A 21,504-nucleotide genomic window follows, 5' to 3' on the forward strand; every position below is an offset into this window, starting at 1 on the left:
AACTCCGAGACAGCCGGAGACAGGGGGACAGGGGGCGGCGCAGAGAGGGTCGCAACCTCCCCGTCATCATCGCGGGACGTCCAGCACGCCGGTCACCAGTCTTTATTTGTAGCACATTGCAGCGTACATGGAGAGATGGGCGACACAGAGGACACACACATGCATCTTTTGGGTCGCCGTTGAAATGTCCACTCTGCACTTGACCCATCCCATCGTCCTTCCCCCCCAAGGGCAGCTGGGAGCAGACATGGGTTGCGGCCACACCAGGGGACCAATCCAAGTGCTCCTGTCCGTCTTCTTCAGGGACGCGACAGGAATTAGGGTTAGGGTTTATCTATTTTTCTGGAGGGGAAACCCTTGCAAGCACGGGGAGAACATGCAAACTCCACACAGAAAGGCCCGGGAGATACCCCACCTGGGGCAACCTGGTCCCCAAGCGGGAATCGAACCCAGGACCTTCTTGCTGTGAGGCGACAGTGTTAACCACACCACCTTGCCGCCTTCCACACTTTTATTACATGTACCTGTTCTAGTCAGTAAGTCAACTACTTGGTCTTGGTCTGCTGTTAGATTATGGCAAAATCATAATCATTACTCAGTGATTTAAGAACATCATATTATGCGTTGGATTTTAACACTGTTTTTTTATTTTTATTTTTTTATTATCTTTTTCCCCCTCATTCTTTTTCCGATTTTTCTCCCATCCCACTGTTAGTCGTTATGTCAATTCCCAACCCCATTCCTGGTTGTTGCGCACTTTCCCCTACTGTTGGTCCGAGAGGCCGGAGACTGTCACATGCTTTCCTCCGACGCATGTGCAGCCAGCCGGCAGCCAGCCTGGCCGCGCAGATTCTCACTGGGAGAATGTAACGTGTGGGAGGCCACACTACCTCTCACCAGATCCTACCTTCGCTGAGCAGGCGCCCCGACCGAACTGTAGGGGTCGCTGTCCATAACGCCCAGGACCCACCCACGGCTCCCCTCCCCCTAACTCAGCCAAACGAGTTAGTATAGCAATCAGCCCAAGCCAAGGCAATGCTGACTCTCCGGGAGTCGAGACCGCAGCCTCTTGCATTGGTGACGAGCACAATCTCCGCTACACCACCTGACCGCTGGTGTTTTTATTTTTAACACAATGACTTTGAACTTTAAATATAATTGAATATATAATTGATTTTCTTCTCGACCAAATGCTGCCTTTCTGTAATCTTCTACAAGTTACCAAGGACGTTTCGAAATAACAGGAGAAACACGCCGTGGCTCCTCCCTCCTCCCTCTCAACGCGATGATGAAACTACTGTTTGGGCTTGAGGGGCGGAGTGCAGCGCTGTGAAGGAAGGGTGCGCTGCGTTTACAACACAAGACGAAATGAGAGCAACGCGGCATGTGGCACAATAATAATCTTATCTCGATTATTTAGTTTTCATGATCGTGGGAAGACAAAATTGTAATTGTAATTTAAATTTTAAATCAATTAATCACCCAGCTCTAATTGGACTCTTAGTCAATGTAAGTTTTTTCAATAATACTTTTTTAAATGTTTTCTTTGTTCTGAATTCGTTTTTTCACCTGGAAAATGACATCACAATAATATTCACAAATATATTTTGATGTTAAATAAATAGATCCCTCATCATGGCCGATTTCGTTTGCAGAGTGACAACAATTGACCATATTTATTCCCAAAATCTCAACCTGAGCATGACACAAGAGCAAAATAGCTGCCACGTGAACATGGTCAGTGTAGGACACACCGTTTTACAGACATGTCATTTTAAATCAACTATTTGATCAGTAAATAAAGTCTTATGACAGTTGTTTCTCTTTTGGCTCTATTGTCTATTGTAGTGACATGACATCACTACCTCTGCAATCTTGTTTTGTTTTACTGGCATTTAGGACCGGGTTGATGTTTCGACACCATACTACCATGTCCTGTACCTCCCTCCTGTCATCCTTGCTAATCATTGCGGAGTTGACACTCAACAACATTGCCTATTGTCAATACAAAACTTCATTTATACAGTGGGAGTTACGCTTGGCTTTACAGTCATACGTTAAAGGTACTGTCAGTGGTATTTATTTGTTAAAATAAGTGGTCTACATGTTAAAATAATAGCTCTACATTCCGACAGCCATCACTGATACAGTGTTTGGTCAGTAACATGGGTCTCCCAGTCCCTCCGCTCTGCAGTAAACAGAAAATACACTTTATCCAATCAGGAGAGAGAACTCCACACTGAAAGAATTGTCTGACAAAAATAAGAAATAAAAACTAGTTTTAAGCAATATAAGCTTGAAACAAGTACAATAATCTGCCAGTGCAGTAAGCAAATCTGGTTTGGCAAGATCTTTTTAAACAAGTAAAAATATCTAGGGTTTTCTCTCTTGATTGGATAAAGTGGGATACCAGAAAAAAAAAGTCTGTTTACTGCAGAACGGAGGGACTGGGAGACCCATGTTACAAACACAAACACAGTGATGGCTGTCAAAATGTAGAGCTATTTACTGTAACACATTTGAAAATCACCTTTAACAGAGAGTGTTAGTAAGGGACTGAGTAGCTGCACACACCAACCATAGCCTATAGCCTACTATGTTTACTTGTGAGTGACTCCCTCGAACACCATCTTAATTTACATTTTCTAAATTTTATATTCTTTATACTTTAATTTTATATTCTTTATACTTCTGACTGATGTACACAGATGTGACTGCATATGATATGTGTTGATGTACTTCGTGTTATGACTCATGTACCTTGCTCTGATAATGGCAGTAATGGGGAGGGATACATGGGGGGGAGGCGAGGGGATCTATCACTTGAGGGGGGGGGGGGTCTGTTACATTTTACCTTGTCTTATTTTTACCTCTGATGTAGGCTGAATGCTTATGCTCCAAGCATACTGACAGACATGTCAGAGGGTGGGAGGGAGATAAAGAAAATCTAAAGTTTGACTCACTGTATACTGTGTCTGCAACTTGAATACGTGAATAAAAATATATTGAAAAAAATATTATTATGGACTGAGTAACAACCCCACCAGTATTGAGGTATTGCCGCTCTATCAAACTGTGGCCTGCCTGTTAGGAAATCAAGAATCTCTTTGGTCCACTTTCTGCGTCTTATTGCTTTAATCTGTTTGTCTTCTCTCTCTCCCCCCCACCCCACCCCCCCTGTATCAGATACCAGCTCACGACTGGATCAGTGCAGACTGTAACTCCCATAAGTGTCAGGTGTGCCACAAGAAGATCAAGACCTTATCAGGGAAGCACTGCGTGTGGTGCCACGAGATGGTGAGGAGTGTGTGTTTAGATTAGATTAGATTAGATTAGATTCAAATGTATTGTCATTATACAGCACGAGTACAGTACAATGAAAAGATTGGCATCCAACCAGAGTGCAAATGTAACAGTAAAGTGCAATAGTAATATACAATCAGATGTATGTACAGAGTTGTAGTATTAATATGTACAGTGATGCAGGTATAAAGACACTATGGTAGTAAGTCATACTGGCCAGCAGCGTAACTAGTAAGAGTAGGTAAGGGATATGTACAGATATACTATCTACAGATATGTAAAAAGCTTTATATGCAGGTATGTACAGACAAAAAAATAATAATAATAATAAAATAAAAATAAATATATATACAGTATATAAAAATAATAATAAAAAATATATATATATATATATATAAAAATATATATACGGTTTATGTATCCTTGCATATGTGAGTGAGCGGGCGGGCGAGCGAGCAAGCGAGTTTTCAGATGAACACTAATGTCAGATATTTGGTCCTTTCTCTACCTGCTCTACCATGTGCCCAAAACATTCACAGTAGTTCGCCAGGTACACAGACAATCACCTTCTCGTTGCTAGGCAACAAAGAAGCTGCTAGTTTGCCAAAAAAAAAATGTGCCTTTGATGTTCTGTCAATTTTTTTTAATGAAAAACACCAAAGCCCTTGTCCTATAGGGAGGTGTAGTCTGACGTCACTGGTTGTTCCACCCGTATAGGGATTTATCATTGGAAAAATGGATTATCGGCTATTGTAACAATTCTGCCGCATGGAAATTGAAAATCTTAAAATTTTTGCACAAAATGAGTTCCCTTCTATCACTAACATTATTGTTTAAACATTTTTGGTTGAAATAAAAATTCGCGAATATTTTTTACGATTAATTGCGAATATTTTCATGTTGAGCTATAGATTGTGGATGAATAAGCACAGAAAGGTACACCATGCCAATGTTAATGCTTTATTTGTTTTAAACAAGGCGATTTAGAAATGGGCAATGGGGAAATACATTGTGTTGGACAGAGGGTGGAACACGAAAAACGGCAATGACGTAACCACTACACCTCCCTATTCCTTTATATAAATAGATATACAAGAAAAACTAGCTAGCTCAGCAGTTCTGTGCCTAAAGTGCCTAAATGCCTATAGGTGCGTGATGATCTTTATGACGATTATTATTAGATTCTTTCGAGAGTGGATGATATAAGTGGTGGTACAGTTATGTTGCCTTGTAAGCGTCCACTGAAACAGATCCACTGAAACAGATGGGGAGGCAGGGTTGCCTAGAGGTAAAGAGGCAGGCAAGGTTGCCGGTTCAATCCCCCACCACTGACAGAAGGGTGTAATCCAGCTGTGAGCTGGTGACTGAACAACCGAATAGGGAACGTTTGGACCCAAGTGAATATCAGTTGATATTGGCAAACATTACAACGTGGGTCCATTCATAACGTTAAGTCGAAGCCCTCTATTAGCTCTCAATGACCAGCGGCCATCATCATTAAGAATCTCTCACACCTGAAAGTGTTAATGAGCCTGTCTTGTCTCTCTTTAAGCGCCACGATGACTGTGTGCCAGCTGGCTCGTCGTCGTGTGATTGTGGGCTGCTGAGAGAGCACATCCTCCCTCCCTGCGCCATATACGACCACTCAAAGGTAAACACCGCTACGACTCGCAAAGCCTGATTATGGGAAGTGTGGAGAGGGAGTGGGGCCGAAGTGTTGCTGTGGTGGGGGGCATAGTGTAGCGTTTAGGGGTTGTGAGGTGATGAAGAGGGAGGTAGTGGTTCAGAGAGTGAGAAGGGAAGGAAAGATGTCGTATGCGGAGGCAGCTAGGGTGGTAGGTCAGGGAGATCAAGGTAAGGGACAGGGGGTTGGGGAAGGGCATTTGGCGGAGAGGGTGGTGCAGGAGGTTAAAAAGAGGGTGTGGGAGGAGACATTTTATATTGTGGCCTTTGTGGCAGGAGTGGTTAACGCGACAGCTTTAATTGGTTAAGAGTAGAACGGAAAGGATCAAGTTGGTAGTTAAAGTGGCAATTCTGCACTTGGGTATGGGTGGTCTGAGGTTGGAGGAAGTGATTGGTGAGTTAAATAAGGGGATTGTAGGGGACCAAGAAGGCCAGAGTCAGAACTCAGGAGGCAGTGAGTGCATCACAGAGGGGGGTCTAGTCGGGAAGTAGCAGCGTTAGCTGCACTTCATGATGGTGAAGGGAATGGACATTGTAGGAGGAAATGATACCAGAAGATGGCGGTAGTGTCCTACATAGTTGGTGGCCGACCGAAGAATGAGAAGAAGGATATTGTAGAATGGGTTGTGCAGTAGGTGGCGGTGTGCGGCTTTTGTGGTTGCGAACTGCCATTAGTCTATTGTTTCTACAGTGCTCTCACTGTCATGTCCTGATGAATTGAAAATGGGGGACCCTGATGTAAACAAGACGAAAGTCTTTCTCTGGTCTGCATCCCCTTAACAATTGTGTGTATTGAGCTGTACTGTATTGTACCCATTCTGCAATCTGTTAATAAAGTTTTCAATCAATCAATCAATCAATGTGGAGGGCGGCAATACACCTAAATGGGTAGTCCTCCGGCAATTGACAAGAAGAAGAAGAAGAAGAAGAAGACTTGAAACTAAATGGGTTAGTAACTCTGTCTGAATCTCAAGCACTTGTAAGCTCAGTGGTGAATGAAGCTATTGGTAGATTGTCTCTGTTCTTAGTTACTTATTTAGTTAGTTACTTACTCACTTAGTTACTTACTCACTTAGTTACTTATTCACTTACTTACTTACTCACTTACTTACTGACACTTACTCACTCACTTAGTTACTTATTTACCTACTCACTTAGTTACTTACTTACTCACTCACTTAGTTACTTACTCACTTAGTTACTTACAGATTGTCTCTGTTCTTAGGTATTTACTGGGCTTTCCCCAGGATTTTCAAAGAAGATGAGTCTCAACTAGGGGGTGGTCCAAAGGGGGTCTGGGCTCCCTGTCCGGGAGGCAAAGACATTTTCAATAGAAAAGAAAGCCATTAGGGGCGGTTAGGTGGCGTAGCGGAGATTGCGTTCGTCACCAACCCCGGAGCTGTGAGCTGGATTCGCCTGTTCGAATCCAGCTCACAGCTCCGGGGTTGTCACCAGCTTGGCTGGCCGTTCACACTAATACAATTGGCTGTATTAGAGGGTGGGAGAAGCTGGCGGGGTGGGTCCGGGTCGTTGTAAACAGCGACTCCTACAGTTCGGTCGGGGCGCCTGCTAAGCGCGGATAAGACCTGAGTGGGATAGTGTGATCCTTCCACACGCTACGCCCTCTCAGGGAGGATCCGCGCTGCCAGGTGAAAAGAAGCGGTTGATTGGCTGGACGTGTGTCGGAGGAAGCACGTGATAGCCTCCACTCTCCCAGATGATCTGACTGTGGGGGGTAAGTGCGCAGCGACCAGGAAGGGGATTGGGAATTGGCATACGACTAACATTGGGATGGGAGAAAATCGGAGGAAAATGGAGGGGGAAAAAGACCAATAAAAAATAAAAAGAAAAGAAAGCCATTTGCTTTAATTTCCTGCAACTTAAAAACATTATTTCAATAGAATAGCTAACAAAGGTACCAAATAAGTTATTTATTTAAGTACAGTGTATAAGGTATAAGCTGACCTCAAGCTTGCACTGCTTTAAAGCCCTGTCTTTATATTGTTTTAGGATTGTGCTGCGTAGAGTCAACCTGTTCTCCATGTTGTAGCTTCTCTTTTGTAACATGTCGAGTCCTTTCTGTAACATGTTATACAGCTCTCTTGACCAGCTCTCATTGATCTCAGTGGGATTTTATTTATTTGACTTTGATTTTAAATAAATAAAAATATACATGTTTTCTGTCCCTCCTTGTCCCTCCAGGAGGACAGTGGACGCAGCTCCCCAGTGGACACGTCCATGTTGAACGTCACCCCTGATGGACACATTCTGCAGGTCTGGAGTTCTCTCTGTGTCCATCACACATCATCCTAATAATAATAATAATACACATAGTTTTATACAGGGACGCTGGGGACATGTCCCTACCAAAAGAATAGCAGAGTGAAAACTGTAGTTTTAGTTTGATATAATTCACAACATCGCAGTCTTGCAAAACAGAGCCTTTTTATCTGTTTTGCGAAAGTGTAGGTTGACAGCTGCATCAAGAACCTATCAGCAAGCTATCCTATTATCTGCGATATCCAATCAACAACCTGGACTTTCCTCCCTCCCGCCCCTCTGTCTCACAGCTCTGTCACAGCCGTCCACTCGCTGGTCACGCTACTCTCATGAGCGTTTCATCAGCGACAGAGGGGATTCTGATTAGCAGCCAGCAAGTTAGTTTGAAGTTCTCCAACAATAGGGGATAAGATATGTTGACCGACATGTACTCGCAGTTGTATCAATGATAATAGTTTGTCTCTGCTCATTGCCTAATATTAGGTCAGGTTTTTTTTTACCCAATTTGCTATCAGTTTGTATGCAGCGAGTGCACATGTAGGACAACAGCATCAGTTCAGGAGGTTATCAGGAACTTTTGATGCTCTTTGTAGCTAAACCCCCCCCCCCCCCCTGTATTTACGCTCTAATTAGTGCAAAGAAAACCTCTGCTCACACACTTTGTGCGCTCGCATATTAAGTGTCTCTACCAAAGATAAAATCAAACCTACGCCCCTGTTAATAACACACTTTTTTTCTTAAATTCCTTTTCCTTCTTCACACACGCACGCGCACACGTGCACGCACACACACGCACGCACGCACGCACACACGCGCACGCACGCACGCACGCATACACACACACACACACACACACACACACACACACACAGAACCTCCCTTTTCCATACACACACATTTTTGTCTTTCAAAATAACAAAGGATCTTATTCAGTCTTGTACTTTTCTCTAGATTATTCCAATTTCAGACACCTGTCCTCTCCTGGTGTTTGTAAACCTCAAGAGTGGTGGGAGACAGGGTGAGAGGTAAGCAGTCACTCAGTCACACAGTCACTCAGTCACTCAGTCACACAGTCACTCAGTCACTCAGTCACTCAGTCACACAGTCACTCAGTCACTCAGTCACTCAGTCACTCAGTCACTCAGTCACTCAGTCACTCAGTCACACAGTCACTCAGTCACACAGTCACTCAGTCACTCAGTCACTCAGTCACTCAGTCACACAGTCACACAGTCACTCAGTCACTCAGTCACACAGTCACTCAGCCACACAGTCACACAGTCACTCAGTCACTCAGTCACACAGTCACTCAGTCAATCAGTCACTCAGTCACTCAGTCACACAGTCACACAGTCACTCAGTCACTCAGTCACACAGTCACTCAGCCACACAGTCACACAGTCACTCAGTCACTCAGTCACACAGTCACTCAGTCAATCAGTCACTCAGTCACTCAGTCACACAGTCACTCAGTCACTCAGTCACTCAGTCACACAGTCACTCAGTCACTCAGTCACTCAGTCACACAGTCACTCAGCCACACAGTCACACAGTCACTCAGTCACTCAGTCACACAGTCACTCAGTCACTCAGTCACTCAGTCACTCAGTCACACAGTCACTCAGTCACTCAGTCACTCAGTCACACAGTCACTCAGTCACTCAGTCACTCAGTCACACAGTCACTCAGTCACACAGTCACACAGTCACTCAGTCGTCACTCAGTCACTCAGTCACTCAGTCACTCAGTCTCTTGTTTCTTTTCTTTATAGTTACATTTTCTTTTTTGCTCTTTTCTTTCTCTGTATGTTTTTATTTTGATCTTAGAATTTGTTAAGTAACTCACTTAGTTACTTACTTAGTTAGTTACTGACTCACTTAGTTACTTACTTACTTACATACTCACTTAGTTACTTACTCACTTAGTTTCTTACTCACTTAGTTACTTACTCACTTACTTACTGACTCACTTAGTTACGGACTCACTTACTTACTGACTCACTTACTTACTCACTTAGTTACTTACTTTACATACACATATATATCAGAAGACATGACTACTTCCTCTACTTCCGCTACTTCCAAGTTTCCTGCCTAAACAGTCTGGCTTCCAGTGGCAGAACTCTCTCTGTTTGTGATTCACAGAGTGCTGAGGAAGTTCCATTACCTACTGAACCCACGTCAAGTCTACAACCTATCTAATGGAGGTCCTGCATCAGGGTACAGTACTTGTTGTCAACTACCATTTTCTTGAGTAATGCCTTGTCTCCACTAGCCAGGGTTTAGCTGTGCTGTGGCCTGTCTGGCACACAGTGTGCGTCTCCATTGTCTTTAGAACCTGGACAAACCTGGCTGAACCCTGGCTGAGACAGCCACCTTTCACAACCTGGCCAGACTGTTTTATCGTCAGGGTTTAGCTTGTGTAACACAGTTGTTGGTGTGCATTTTGAAGTTGCCTAGCAACCGGAGAGTTTACAAGAAACATAATGGAGACGCAAACCCAACCATACCACACCAAACCTGGCCATGGCAGTGGCTACTAGCCTACTACTAGCCCCAGCCAGGGATTCTGAGTGGGTGAAGTTTACAGTGGCTTTCCATCTCTTCTTCTCTTTCACTACCACACTACAGAAGGTTAACCCTTTCACTACCACACTACAGAAGGTTAACCCTTTCACTACCACACTACAGAAGGTTAACCCTTTCACTACCACACTACAGAAGGTTAACCCTTTCACTACCACACTACAGAGTGTTAACCTTTCACTACCACACAACAGAAGGTTAACCTTTCACGACCACACTACAGAAGGTTAACCCTTTCACGACCACACTACAGAAGGTTAACCCTTTCACGACCACACTACAGAAGGTTAACCTTTCACTACCACACTACAGAAGGTTAACCTTTCACTACCACACTACAGAAGGTTAACCTTTCACTACCACACTACAGAAGGTTAACCTTTCACTACCACACTACAGAAGGTTCTATGTCGTTTATGGCTGGCTCAGCACCTGTCTGCACTGTACTTCACTTCGTGCACGAGCACTGAATAAAAAATTCCACCATGTACCTTTACATCCCAACATCCATCTGACCACACCCCCTTCCGCTTACCTTCATAAGCAGGTGTGTGGTCACCTACTCGCCTCCTTCTTCACTTTCACCACAAGGAAGTGCCTTCGGTAGATCCCCACTTGACGAGGTTGTTAGCTGAAGAAAGTTGAGACGTGTTTACATTGTGCTTATTTTTTTCTTCTCTCATAAATATTCAATAGAAAAATCTAAGTCATAATGTCTACTTCGGAGAGTCGCAGAGCCACTCTCCACCAGCGGTTCTCCATTTCCGCCTCCGTCGTGCTTTCTGGTGCAGGGCTGTTGCCTCTTTCGTGGTTGACAGCCACGCCCGGTAGGCGTCCGATGGGTAGTTTGCCTCTCCAAGGAGCTGGTGCACCAGTGCCATCGCCTCTGCGATGGCCTGGTCCTGGCTCTGGTTCCTCTGCTTCCGGGGAATCGTCCGCTGTTGAGCGGCCGGTTCCTTTGGTTCCAGAGGATTTGAGACGCAAACTTTTTGCGTCTGCTCGCTCCCGTCGCAAGATGGTGGCTTGCAGACGCGAACGGCCTGGGTTTGGTGAGTTGCTGGAGCCCAGTGAGGATGCGTCGGTCTCTACCTGCCCGATGGAAACAGAGGATTACATGGTAGAGGCGAACGGGTTCTTATTTGAAGGCCCGGTGGAGACATGTATCCTGCCCGTCCAGGTAACACTGGAGGGGGGTGAAATGTCTCCTTGGGGCGCCTTGTTTGAAGATGTCGGGGAAGACCCTCGGACTCGTCGGCAGGATGCCCTACTATCAGCCACATCGGAGTGTGGCTCCTTGACCAGTCGAAGCCTGCTGTATGTGAGGGATGCGGGCTCGGTGGAGGAAAGTCTGCAGGGGGAACTGCAGGCTTTGTTTCCCGAGCTTATGGCGGTGGCGGCCGCTGCAAACGGCGTGCCGCTGCCGCAGCCACTGCCTGTTCCTGTCCCTGATGATCTAATAGGTCATCTCTGGCAACGTCGCCCGGTGAGAGGGGTGGACGTTGTCTACCCATTTCTCCCCTCAATGGGGGCCTATGTTCGTCGGGGCCAGGTGGTGTCCCACATCATTGGCCTCACCCCCGCCTACGTACAAGTTACGCGGGTGGCGGGTTTGGTCGAAGGTATGAGAGAGGGCGTGCCACGGCTTGATAGGCCGATGGCCGCGCTCCTCTGTCCGGAGGTGGTGTGGGAGCCGTTATGCAAGCCGGTTCCTCAAGGGAAATCGGCGAGGCGGTTGGCTTACTGGAGCGACCAGTCATTTATCGCCGGAACACAATCTCTGGCTGCTGCGTCTAACATCGCACAGCTGGCAAGATTCATGTCCGGGGTATTGATGGCGGCATGGAGCTGAGTGATGAACAACATGACCAGCTCACCCAGTCGGCAGGAGCTGTCCTGCATCTGACTCAGCTGCAGGCCATAGCCGCTGGGAAAGTGCACGCCCTGGCGACTCTGAACCAGCGCCACCTTTGGCTGGAGCAGGCCCGTGTACCGGAGAAGAAGAGAAGTCCTCTTCTGACGGCACCCCTCTCCGATGCTGGACTGTTCGGGACGGCCCTGCAATTGATGACCTCGACGTGCAGAGAAATGGCAGAGGAGCGCTCCGTGCTCCAACCCCATTTTCCCCCTCCCGGCATCGCCGGTGGAGTTAGACGGCTACCACGTCGTCGAGCTTCCTCCGCCGTGGCTGCTGCTGCTACCACCGCCACTGCTGGCCCTTCGAAGAAGGCCAGGAGGAGAGAGGGCGCCGCCGCTACATCTGCGCCTGGAGGAGACGGTAGGGATCGCCGTGACCAGCCACCGATTGTCTACCGTCCCTCCGGGGCTTCCCGGGGTGGCAAATCCCGAGCGGCTCGAGGCGGCAGGCGCCGCTAGGCAGTGACTTTTTCCCCCTGTGGTCCCCTCTGTTTACCCCTCCCCGGCCCTCTCATATAATTTTTATTCAAAAATAAAAAGTCCCCTCTAAAGGGGGACTGTATTTTTGGTTAACAAACTGTTTCTTCACCAAAACATATGATGAGGTTGCAAAGTGTGAATCTTCACTTGTATGCATTGATAGGAGGGTTACGTTCGTGTTATGAGCTTAAGCAAGGTCTGCAGCCTACACTCGGTTATAGGAAGGTTTTCTACCTCGGCCTGAGACTCCACATGCAGGTAGAGGCTAGTTGTATGGTCTGTTGCTTACACAAGTAATGTTGAGCTACAACACTGTTGTGTTAGTTGCAGTAATGCTCGTATGAACACGTACCACGGCCCAGCCATTCGCTCTCTCTATCAGTGTTTTTCTGTGTACAACATAGGATGCGGGTGTAGGATTCACACACACACGCGACTTGGTTTTGTTGTAAACCCTGTTCACAGTTTCTGTGGGTAGTGTGCATTGTATTAGCTTGCGCTATTTCATTAGCATTCTACCAAAGGTATCATATGCTAAAGTTGTTATTGTGTGCAGGGGGAAGGGCTTGTGAGGGGGTACCGAATAAACTCCTCCTTCCCTCTTCTGATTGGTCAGGGGGGTTTACTCATCTCCTGTTAGGCCAGTCGGGGCCAAGCCGTTAGGCGACTTGGCAGGGAGGGGGGGGGGGGGGGGAAGGGTCCCCAAGGACTTCAAAATTGCGAGAGTGACCCCTCTGCACAAAAAAGGCAGTAAATTAGACCCAGGCAACTACCGCCCTGTTTCTATCCTTACCTCCATCTCGAAAGTCATGGAAAAAATTGTATACGAACAGGTCGAAAAATACCTTGCGGAAAAAAATCTAATCTACGAATTCCAATCTGGCTTCAGAACATCCCACTCCACTGACACATGCCTTCTCTATTTAAACGACCACATCAAACAAGAGGTGGACGCGGGCAAATACTGCGGCATGGTCATGCTGGACCTACAAAAGGCCTTCGACACTGTCAATCACACCATTCTGATTGACAAGCTAAAAGCAATTGGTTTTGATAGTCTATCAGTGAGCTGGATGCAATCCTACCTGGAGGGGAGAGAGCAGATGGTGGAGGTAAACGGTACCCTATCCCCCCCCCTCACAGTAAGCTGTGGTGTTCCACAAGGAAGCATACTAGGTCCGCTACTGTTCCTAATTTATGCAAATGACATGTCGTCAGCTTGTGACTGCAACTTGTTCCTGTTTGCGGACGACTCAGCCCTGCTGGTCTCTGACAAGAACAAGTTACAGGTTGAAAAAACCCTCAGCTCAGAAATAGGCAAAATCTGCATATGGCTCGCTGATAACAAACTATCATTACACATAGGCAAAACAGAGTCCATTCTCTTCGGTTCAAATAACAAACTCAGCAAGACCGACGGCTTCTCAGTTACAGTGGGTGACAATATTGTCACAAGGAAAGAAGATATTACCTACCTGGGTTCCATCCTAGAGGCAAATCTTTCCTGTGACAAAATGGCATCCAATGTAATAAAAAAAGTCAACCAACGAACTCGATTCTTGTACCGGATCTCCTCACTGGTAAACAAGAATACCCTGAAGACTCTAGCAGGAGCACTCATTCAAGGGTACTACGACTATGCTTGCACCTCATGGTACCAAAGCACCTCAAAGGCGCTAAAAACAAAATTACAAACATCTCAAAACAAACTGGTCAGACTACTGCTTGACCTTACTCCTAGAACCCACCTCACCCCTGCCCACTTTGACAACCTAGGATGGCTTAGAGTAGACGACAGAGTACAGCAACTTGCAATGGGCCTGGTCTACAAGATACACTACACGACCAAGGTACCCATGTATATGACAAAATACTTCCCAAAGGTCAGTGAATACCACGATCACAACACCAGAGGGAGCTCCACAAATCATGTTAAACCCAGATTCGGCTCAAACAAGGGACTAAACACGTTTCGCAATTATGCCACATCAATGTGGAACGCCCTACCCAAAGCTGTAAAGGAATGTGAATCACTACCCACTTTCAAAAACACTCTCAAAAAACACCTAAGGGAGACTGCAACTCGAAACTGGCCCCTGTAAATGTCCCAACACAACCCCCTCCAATGTACAGTAAATTACCAAGTATGGTCTTGTCAATAATCCAATGTACAGTTTTGTTTGTACAGTTGTACAGTGTCCCCCACCCACCCCTCCTACCCAACCCCCCCCCCACTCCTACCCAACCCCCCCCCCACTCCTACCCAACCCCCCCCCCCACCCACCCAACCACCTCCAATGTACAGTCCCCTCCCACCCCCACCTACCCAATCCAATGTACAGTTTCTACGTCAAATGTATATACTCTTTTTTTTCTGGACTCTTTTTGTATCACAAACAGTACTGTAATTGCAAATCTGGTATGTCATAAATGTATAGATGTAGCAGTAATGTCTATCTGTATGTCATGTATGTCATATATGTTACGATGAATTGAAAATGGGGGACCCTGATGTAAACAAGACGAAAGTCTTTCTCTGGTCTGCATCCCCTTAACAATTGTATGTATTGAGCTGTACTGTACTGTACCCATTCTGCAATCTGTTAATAAAGTTTTCAATCAATCAATCAATCAATCAATTGCCCTGACTCTGCTCCTATTAACAGGCGTTGAGTGTTGGGTTTCCCCCCGTCATAGCATACGTCACTACGCACATTGCTATTTGACGATGGCTTCCGTGAGTTAGATCTGTACGTACGATCTGTTGTCAAAGTGTCGGGATAGAGTGTAGGACTTACGGGTCCACTACGCTCGATTTTATGTGTAACTTGAGTCGGTTGGTCACATGACTCGGAGTTACCATGGCTTTTTCATTCTACGACTCACGTGGGAAGGCTCTCTGGGGAATTTTCAGTCTAAAATCCTCTGTGATAGGGGTGACTGGATGTAAAAATGTAAACAGTTTTTACCCTCAGTTGTGTCAAATGGGATTCATGTCTGTTGGTGCTTCCTTCTTTTAAATAAAAGAGTGTGGGGTATAGGAGGCACCGCACCCTTCTTGTCATTCCCCCAGGCGCCTTGGGGATTCAATGAAAGGTCTAAATAGCCTATTCATTGATGTGGTTGTGTCCCGACGCATGCATAGTGCTAGCTCGGGGTGTTCTGTTAAGAATCATGCGGGTAGCTAGTATGCCTTGGTTGCTTGTGGTTAAAACGGCGTTTTTATAAAGCAACTGGGATGGAGGTTTTGTCCTCTTCCGAGAACCTGTTACTGGTTCTCGACGGATTCTCGTTCATATCTGGGGGATGATAACGGAATGGATCTGAACATAGGTAGAGGGGTCTCACGCCCTTGGGGTGGGCCACCGAGATGCGGTTCACACCGGCCCGTCTGGGTGGCGCCCTCTTTTCATGTTTTTAGATCAACACGCATATCTGCCCCTTCTCCTGGAGTAGGCATGTCGGCGTGGTTAGGGCACAGGACTGGTTCTGGTCACGCTGGTCCAGGTCAGTTAACCCGTTTGTCCACCGGGGATGCAGATCTGCTGTTCTGGTACCCTGAGGGACTTGGGCTTTTTCCAGGGGGAAAAAGGCCGGGTCGGCCCGGGGCATCACAAGGTTAGGCGTTATAGAGATCCTTGTTGGGTACTTTTTTGTACCTGGCGCTATCATAAGGGGCTGGTTTTCTTCTCCGCACCTCTCTCACGCATGGCGGAGAGGGGGCTGTTGGGGTGGTCTTCTGGACCTCCTCTGGTAACCCTGTGTGCTTCCCGAGCCGCCGGGCCCGGTCCGAAGTAAAGTTTTGTTGATACCGTAGACCTGGGATAACCCTTTTTTCTTGAGGGGTTATAGGAACAACCACCGCATATGGTAACGACAGGGTGGTTTATTCCCTAGTGTGTTGGAGCAGTGTCAACTCCCGGGTTGTCCGGTTGAGTGTGCCCCTGCACGTTCATGGCGTCTGCCAATCATGTCAGCCTTCTCTGCCTTGACTCCTCTGGGTGTTTTTTTTATTTATGGAGGCTTCGTCATGGTGGTCAACAACGCCAGCATCCGCCCCTTCCGCCGGGAGGGCTGTTTCAGCTGACTCCTTTGGCGCCTGTCTCGTCCGCAGTGCTCCAGGCTCAGGTTACAGCCTGTTGCCTGGTTTCCCCGGTACGCTACCTGCTTCCGTTGGTTAACCTTTGAGTGTTTACGGCCATGCTGACTGCCTGTGTTGCAGGGTCAGTATGCCAGGCGGTGTGCTATTGGGGGGAAAGGGCCCGCTCTTGGAGGGGCCTTATCCGAATACGCTGGCGATGTGGGGGGCGGTGTCACTAGGTGACCACCTGGTGGGGTCTTGATGCCTGGCATCATTGACCTCTCCGGGCCCCCTTTTCCAGGGGATCCAGTCCCTTCAGTGGGTCTGGGTCTTCCTTCGCGCTCCGCTGCTACGGCCTTGCCACGGGGTTGGGTTTGCTCTTGACCCCGTGATTTTGGGGGCAGTAACGAGGTTGTTCCTTCGTTCGTTCCCGGGTGGCATGCGGGTTGTGCGTGTGTGTAGTCGTGGGGTCAAGCCACGGTCTGCTCACCCTGTGCGTTGGGTTGCTTGAGTGCCTCTTCGCACGGTCGGATCCGTCGCCCTCCCGTGAACCTCCAATAGGGGGGGTATCCTCCATTAGGGAGGGTCGGGGGGGCTCGGTCCTCCCCGGTCTGATGGTTGTGGGGGGCCTCAGCGGGGTACATTTGTCGGGCTATGTTGCAGACAGGTGCTGAGCAAGCCATAAACAACATAGAATGGAGGGTTATGTATATAACCCAGTTCTATGAGTTATGGTGCGCTCAGCACCTGGACGCCGCTGCGGCCCTTGATCTCGCCTTGTGGTGAAAGTTTGGGAAGGAGGCGAGTAGGTGACCACACACCTGCTTATGAAGGTAAGCGGAAGGGGGTGTGGTCAGACGGATGTTGGGATGTAAAGGTACATGGTGGAATTTTTTATTCAGTGCTCGTGCACGAAGTGAAGTACAGTGCAGACAGGTGCTGAGCGCACCATAACTCATAGAACTGGGTTATATACATAACCCTCCGTTAACCTTTCACTACCACACTACAGACACGTTAACCTTTCACTACCACACTACAGAAGGTTAACCGTTCACTACCACACTACAGAAGGTTAACCTTTTGGTTAACCCTTTCACTACCACGCTACATAAGGTTAACCCTTTCACTACCACACTACAGAAGGTTAACATTTCACGACCACACTAAAGAAGGTTAACCTTTCACAACCACACTACAGAAGGTTAACCCTTTCACTACCACACTACAGAAGATTAACCTTTCACTACCACACTACAGAAGGTTAACCTTTCACTACCACACTACAGAAGATTAACCTTTCACTACCACACTACAGAAGGTTAACCTTTCACTACCACACTACAGAAGGTTAACCTTTCACTACCACACTACATAAGGTTAACCCTTTCACTACCACACTACATAAGGTTAACCCTTTCACTACCACACTACAGAAGGTTAACCTTTCACTACCACACTACAGAAGGTTAACCTTTCACTACCACACTACAGACAGTTAACCTTTCACTACCACACTACAGAAGGTTAACCTTTCACTACCACACTACAGACCGTAACCTTCTGTAGTGTGGTAGTGAAAGGGTTAACAGCATTAAGTGGTATTATTTAGTTATAAGTGTTAAATAGCTCTACATTCCGACAGCCATCACTGATATAGAGTGTTTGGTCAGTAACATGGGTTACATTTCCTGGTATCCCTTCCCACTTCATCCAATCAGGAGAGAAAACCCTAGATATATTTTTTACTTATTTCAAGAATTCTTCCCAAGCCAGATTATTTTACTTGTTTCAAGCACATATTTGTTTTTAATTCTTATTTTTGTCAGAAAATGTTTGCAGTGTGGAGTTCTCTCTCCTGATTGGATAAAGTGGGAACAGGATACCAGAACATTTATTTTGTGTTTACTGCAGGAGGGACTGGGAGACCCATGTTACTGACCAAACACTCTATATCAGTGATGGCTGTCAGAGTGGAGAGCTATTATTTTAACATGTAGACCACTTATTTTAACAACAAAAAATACCACTTACTGTACAGCTCCTAAAATAATTATACATTTATTTTCCTTTTTTCTTTACTGTAGACTACAGTTCTTCCGCAACGTCCAAAACTACAGGATCCTGGTCTGCGGAGGAGACGGCACCGTCGGGTGGATTCTGGACGCTATTGGTATGTTGTTGTTGTTGCTCTTGGTTGCATTAGTAGTACTCACCATGATGTCCTGCATAATAGGGTTGGATGGTCCTCGCTGGCAGAGAGGCGAGAGCTCTCAGCCATAATTGGAGATTATGCCCAATTTATCTCGCTTCTCTGTTGGAGTGGACGTCTGGACCTTACGTTACAGAATTCAGTGATTGGCTCACACACATAAATCACCCAGAGTTTGTACTGAACTGGGGAAGTCTGCTTTTAGATTCTGTGCTCCTGACACGTGGAACACCATACAGCAAACTCTAAAACGTAATACTTTGGTCTCCTTTGGTCAGTTTAAATCCTTGATCACCAACCATTCCACCATGATCTGTAATTGTTTTAATTGATTGTACACATTTGTATTATGATTGCACTTATTGTATATTGTATTGTTTATTGTATATTTTATTGTATTTATCATGTATTTATTATTATGTTTGTATGTTCAACGTCATTGGAAATGAGGGCTTGTCCTCAATGAATTTTGGAGTTGAAATTAATGAATGAAAATTGAATGAATGAATGAACATTGAATGAACGAATGAATGACCGAACGAACGAACAAACAAATGAACGGACAAACGAATGAGCAGTAGCTGAACAGGCGTTCGTTCACAAGCCTCTTCTTATTCCAGAGGCTAAACGCTGCGGTTGTGATTTCAGATAAAGCGGACCTCCCGGTGCCCCCTCCCGTGGCCATCCTGCCCCTGGGGACGGGTAACGACCTGGCCCGCTGCCTGCGCTGGGGAGGAGGTACTGCACTCAGCATCACTGAACGCACTGATGACCAGATAACAGAAGATATCTAGTGATCCCCTTGGGGAAATCCAGGCGTCATAGCAGCATGGGGGAGGGGGGAGGGGAGGTACAGGTATGGGCAGGGAAATAGTAGAAAGACATTAAATATAGGCAAGAAAATTTTATCTGAATATAAATATATGAGAAAAATAAACAATGTGCAGATGAGGGTCTATGTTATATTATACAGATTATAGGCCTACTTTACAGAGCTCATGATGAGTGGTGGTAGCTTGGACCTCAGGGGGAGGGGTTGTTAGTGCATTCTACTTTTTCTTCTCTACTTATGTAAATCTTTATTATATATTTTTTAATTATAATAAATGTTTTCGTCTGTCATAACTGCAGCAGTTTTAGGAGGCTGCTTACCGATTGACAGGGCTAATAATAACTAATATTATGGGAATATCACGTAGGCTCTTCAAATTAAACGTCTACAAGTTAGATGGCTATAAACTAACCCACAGCTATGAAACAACAAAGGCATACATGTTTATCAGAAACTTTTAGAAAAACGTTTAACAATGACCAATGATCTGTTGTGATAAAATCAACACCTAGGCTGGGCTGTAATCCCATTTGGTTGATCAAAAACTCAACTGTAGCTAAAATATTACATTACATAACTTTAGCTAAGGGGCTCAGGGTTAATTTAATTTAAATCTAGCACATTAACTTAACTTGCATGCAAATCCATTATTGAATTAACATACACATCAAACGAAATGTACCTTGATAACACTTGAAACATTAGCTAAATAACAACACAACATGTCGGTGCCTCTATTACCCAGATTAATAACCTGTTACACTGAGATTCCATCATCCAGATTATTAACCAGTTACACTGAGATTCCATCACCAAGATTAATAACCTGTTACACTGAGATTCCATCACCCAGATTAATAACCTGTTACACTGAGAGAGGAGAGATGAAGGAGTGTTCTGTCCATTCACCACTATGCTAACTACGTCCAGAGCTTTCAAATTAGATTAGATTAGATTCAAATTTAGATTAGATTCAAAGTACAGTACAACGGAAATAAGTTTGGCATCCAACCAGAGTGAAAATGTAACAGTAAAGTGCAATAGTAATATACAATGTACAGGTGATTAAACTGGGTATAACATATATAGATTAGTACTACTGATTGTACATAGTTGTAGTATTAATATGTATAGTGATACAGGTATAAAGACACTATGGTAATAAGTCATATACTGGCCAGTAGCGTAACTAGTAAGAGTAGGTATGGAATATGTACATATAAAGATATAGTATCTACAGATATGTAAAAATTATTATATGCAGGTATGTACAGACAGATGTGGATAGATATATATACAGTAAGAATAAATATATATATATACGGTATATATATAGTATTATTGTTAGGGATATCCGATATTATCGGCCTACCGATATTGGCATTAAAATGTGATATCGGAAAATATCTATCGGTTTTCCAAATTTCTTTTATTTTTATTTATTATGATTTTTTTTTTTACATTCCTATAAACTTTATTTAGCCAGGCAAGCAAGTAAGAACAAATTCTGATTTTATTTGTTGTCAAAAGTATGCATAATGTTGTGTTAATTACACGACAAGAGATATGTAATGTTAATTACCTGAAATTATTCCGTTTTTGGGGGGGAAACCCTGCATATATCGGTATCGGTTGATATCGGTATCGGAAATTAAGAGTTGGACAATATCGGTATATCGGTATCGGTAAAAAAGCCAATATCGAGCATCCCTAATTATTGTACATGCTATCATACAGAGTTATATGGGTTTGGCACCAGTGTATACGTTCACATGCTACACAATAACATAATGGCCCTTCCTTCTTTTTTAGTTTCCTTGGCTGTACCCAGGAAGGACCTAGATAGCCTACTCTGCCCCTGTTGATCTATGCTCCCTCTGTGTCTGTTGGTAGGGTACGACGGGTCAGATCTGAGAGAGATCCTGAAGGAGATTGAAGGTGGCGTTCCGCTAGCTCTGGACCGCTGGAGCATTGAGGTTATCCCTGAGAACCCTCAGGAACCAGGAGACCCCGTTCCCTACGAGATCATCAACAACTACTTCTCCATCGGAGTGGTGAGTCACGACGTCAGGGTTACACGTGGGGTGAGTGGCGTCAGGGTTACAGGTGGGGTGAGCGGCGTCATGGTTAGTTA

The 21,504-nt window shown here is 45.5% G+C and overlaps 1 protein-coding gene across 1 annotated transcript in view; it reads left to right on the top strand.

Moving 5' to 3' along the window:
- dgkab (diacylglycerol kinase, alpha b) overlaps nt 1-21,504 on the top strand; it is a 59,598-nt gene that overhangs the window by 19,792 nt on the left and 18,302 nt on the right. Inside the window, exons 11-18 of the mRNA XM_084317369.1 lie at nt 3,187-3,297; nt 4,856-4,954; nt 7,189-7,260; nt 8,218-8,291; nt 9,411-9,485; nt 18,414-18,499; nt 19,187-19,276; nt 21,264-21,424. Of these exons, the coding sequence (XP_084173495.1) occupies nt 3,187-3,297; nt 4,856-4,954; nt 7,189-7,260; nt 8,218-8,291; nt 9,411-9,485; nt 18,414-18,499; nt 19,187-19,276; nt 21,264-21,424 (768 nt within the window). The remainder of the gene's footprint in view (nt 1-3,186; nt 3,298-4,855; nt 4,955-7,188; nt 7,261-8,217; nt 8,292-9,410; nt 9,486-18,413; nt 18,500-19,186; nt 19,277-21,263; nt 21,425-21,504) is intronic.

The sequence above is a fragment of the Notolepis coatsorum genome, assembly GCF_963971535.1.
Source record: "Notolepis coatsorum genome assembly, chromosome: 6".
Classification (NCBI taxonomy): domain Eukaryota; kingdom Metazoa; phylum Chordata; class Actinopteri; order Aulopiformes; family Paralepididae; genus Notolepis; species Notolepis coatsorum.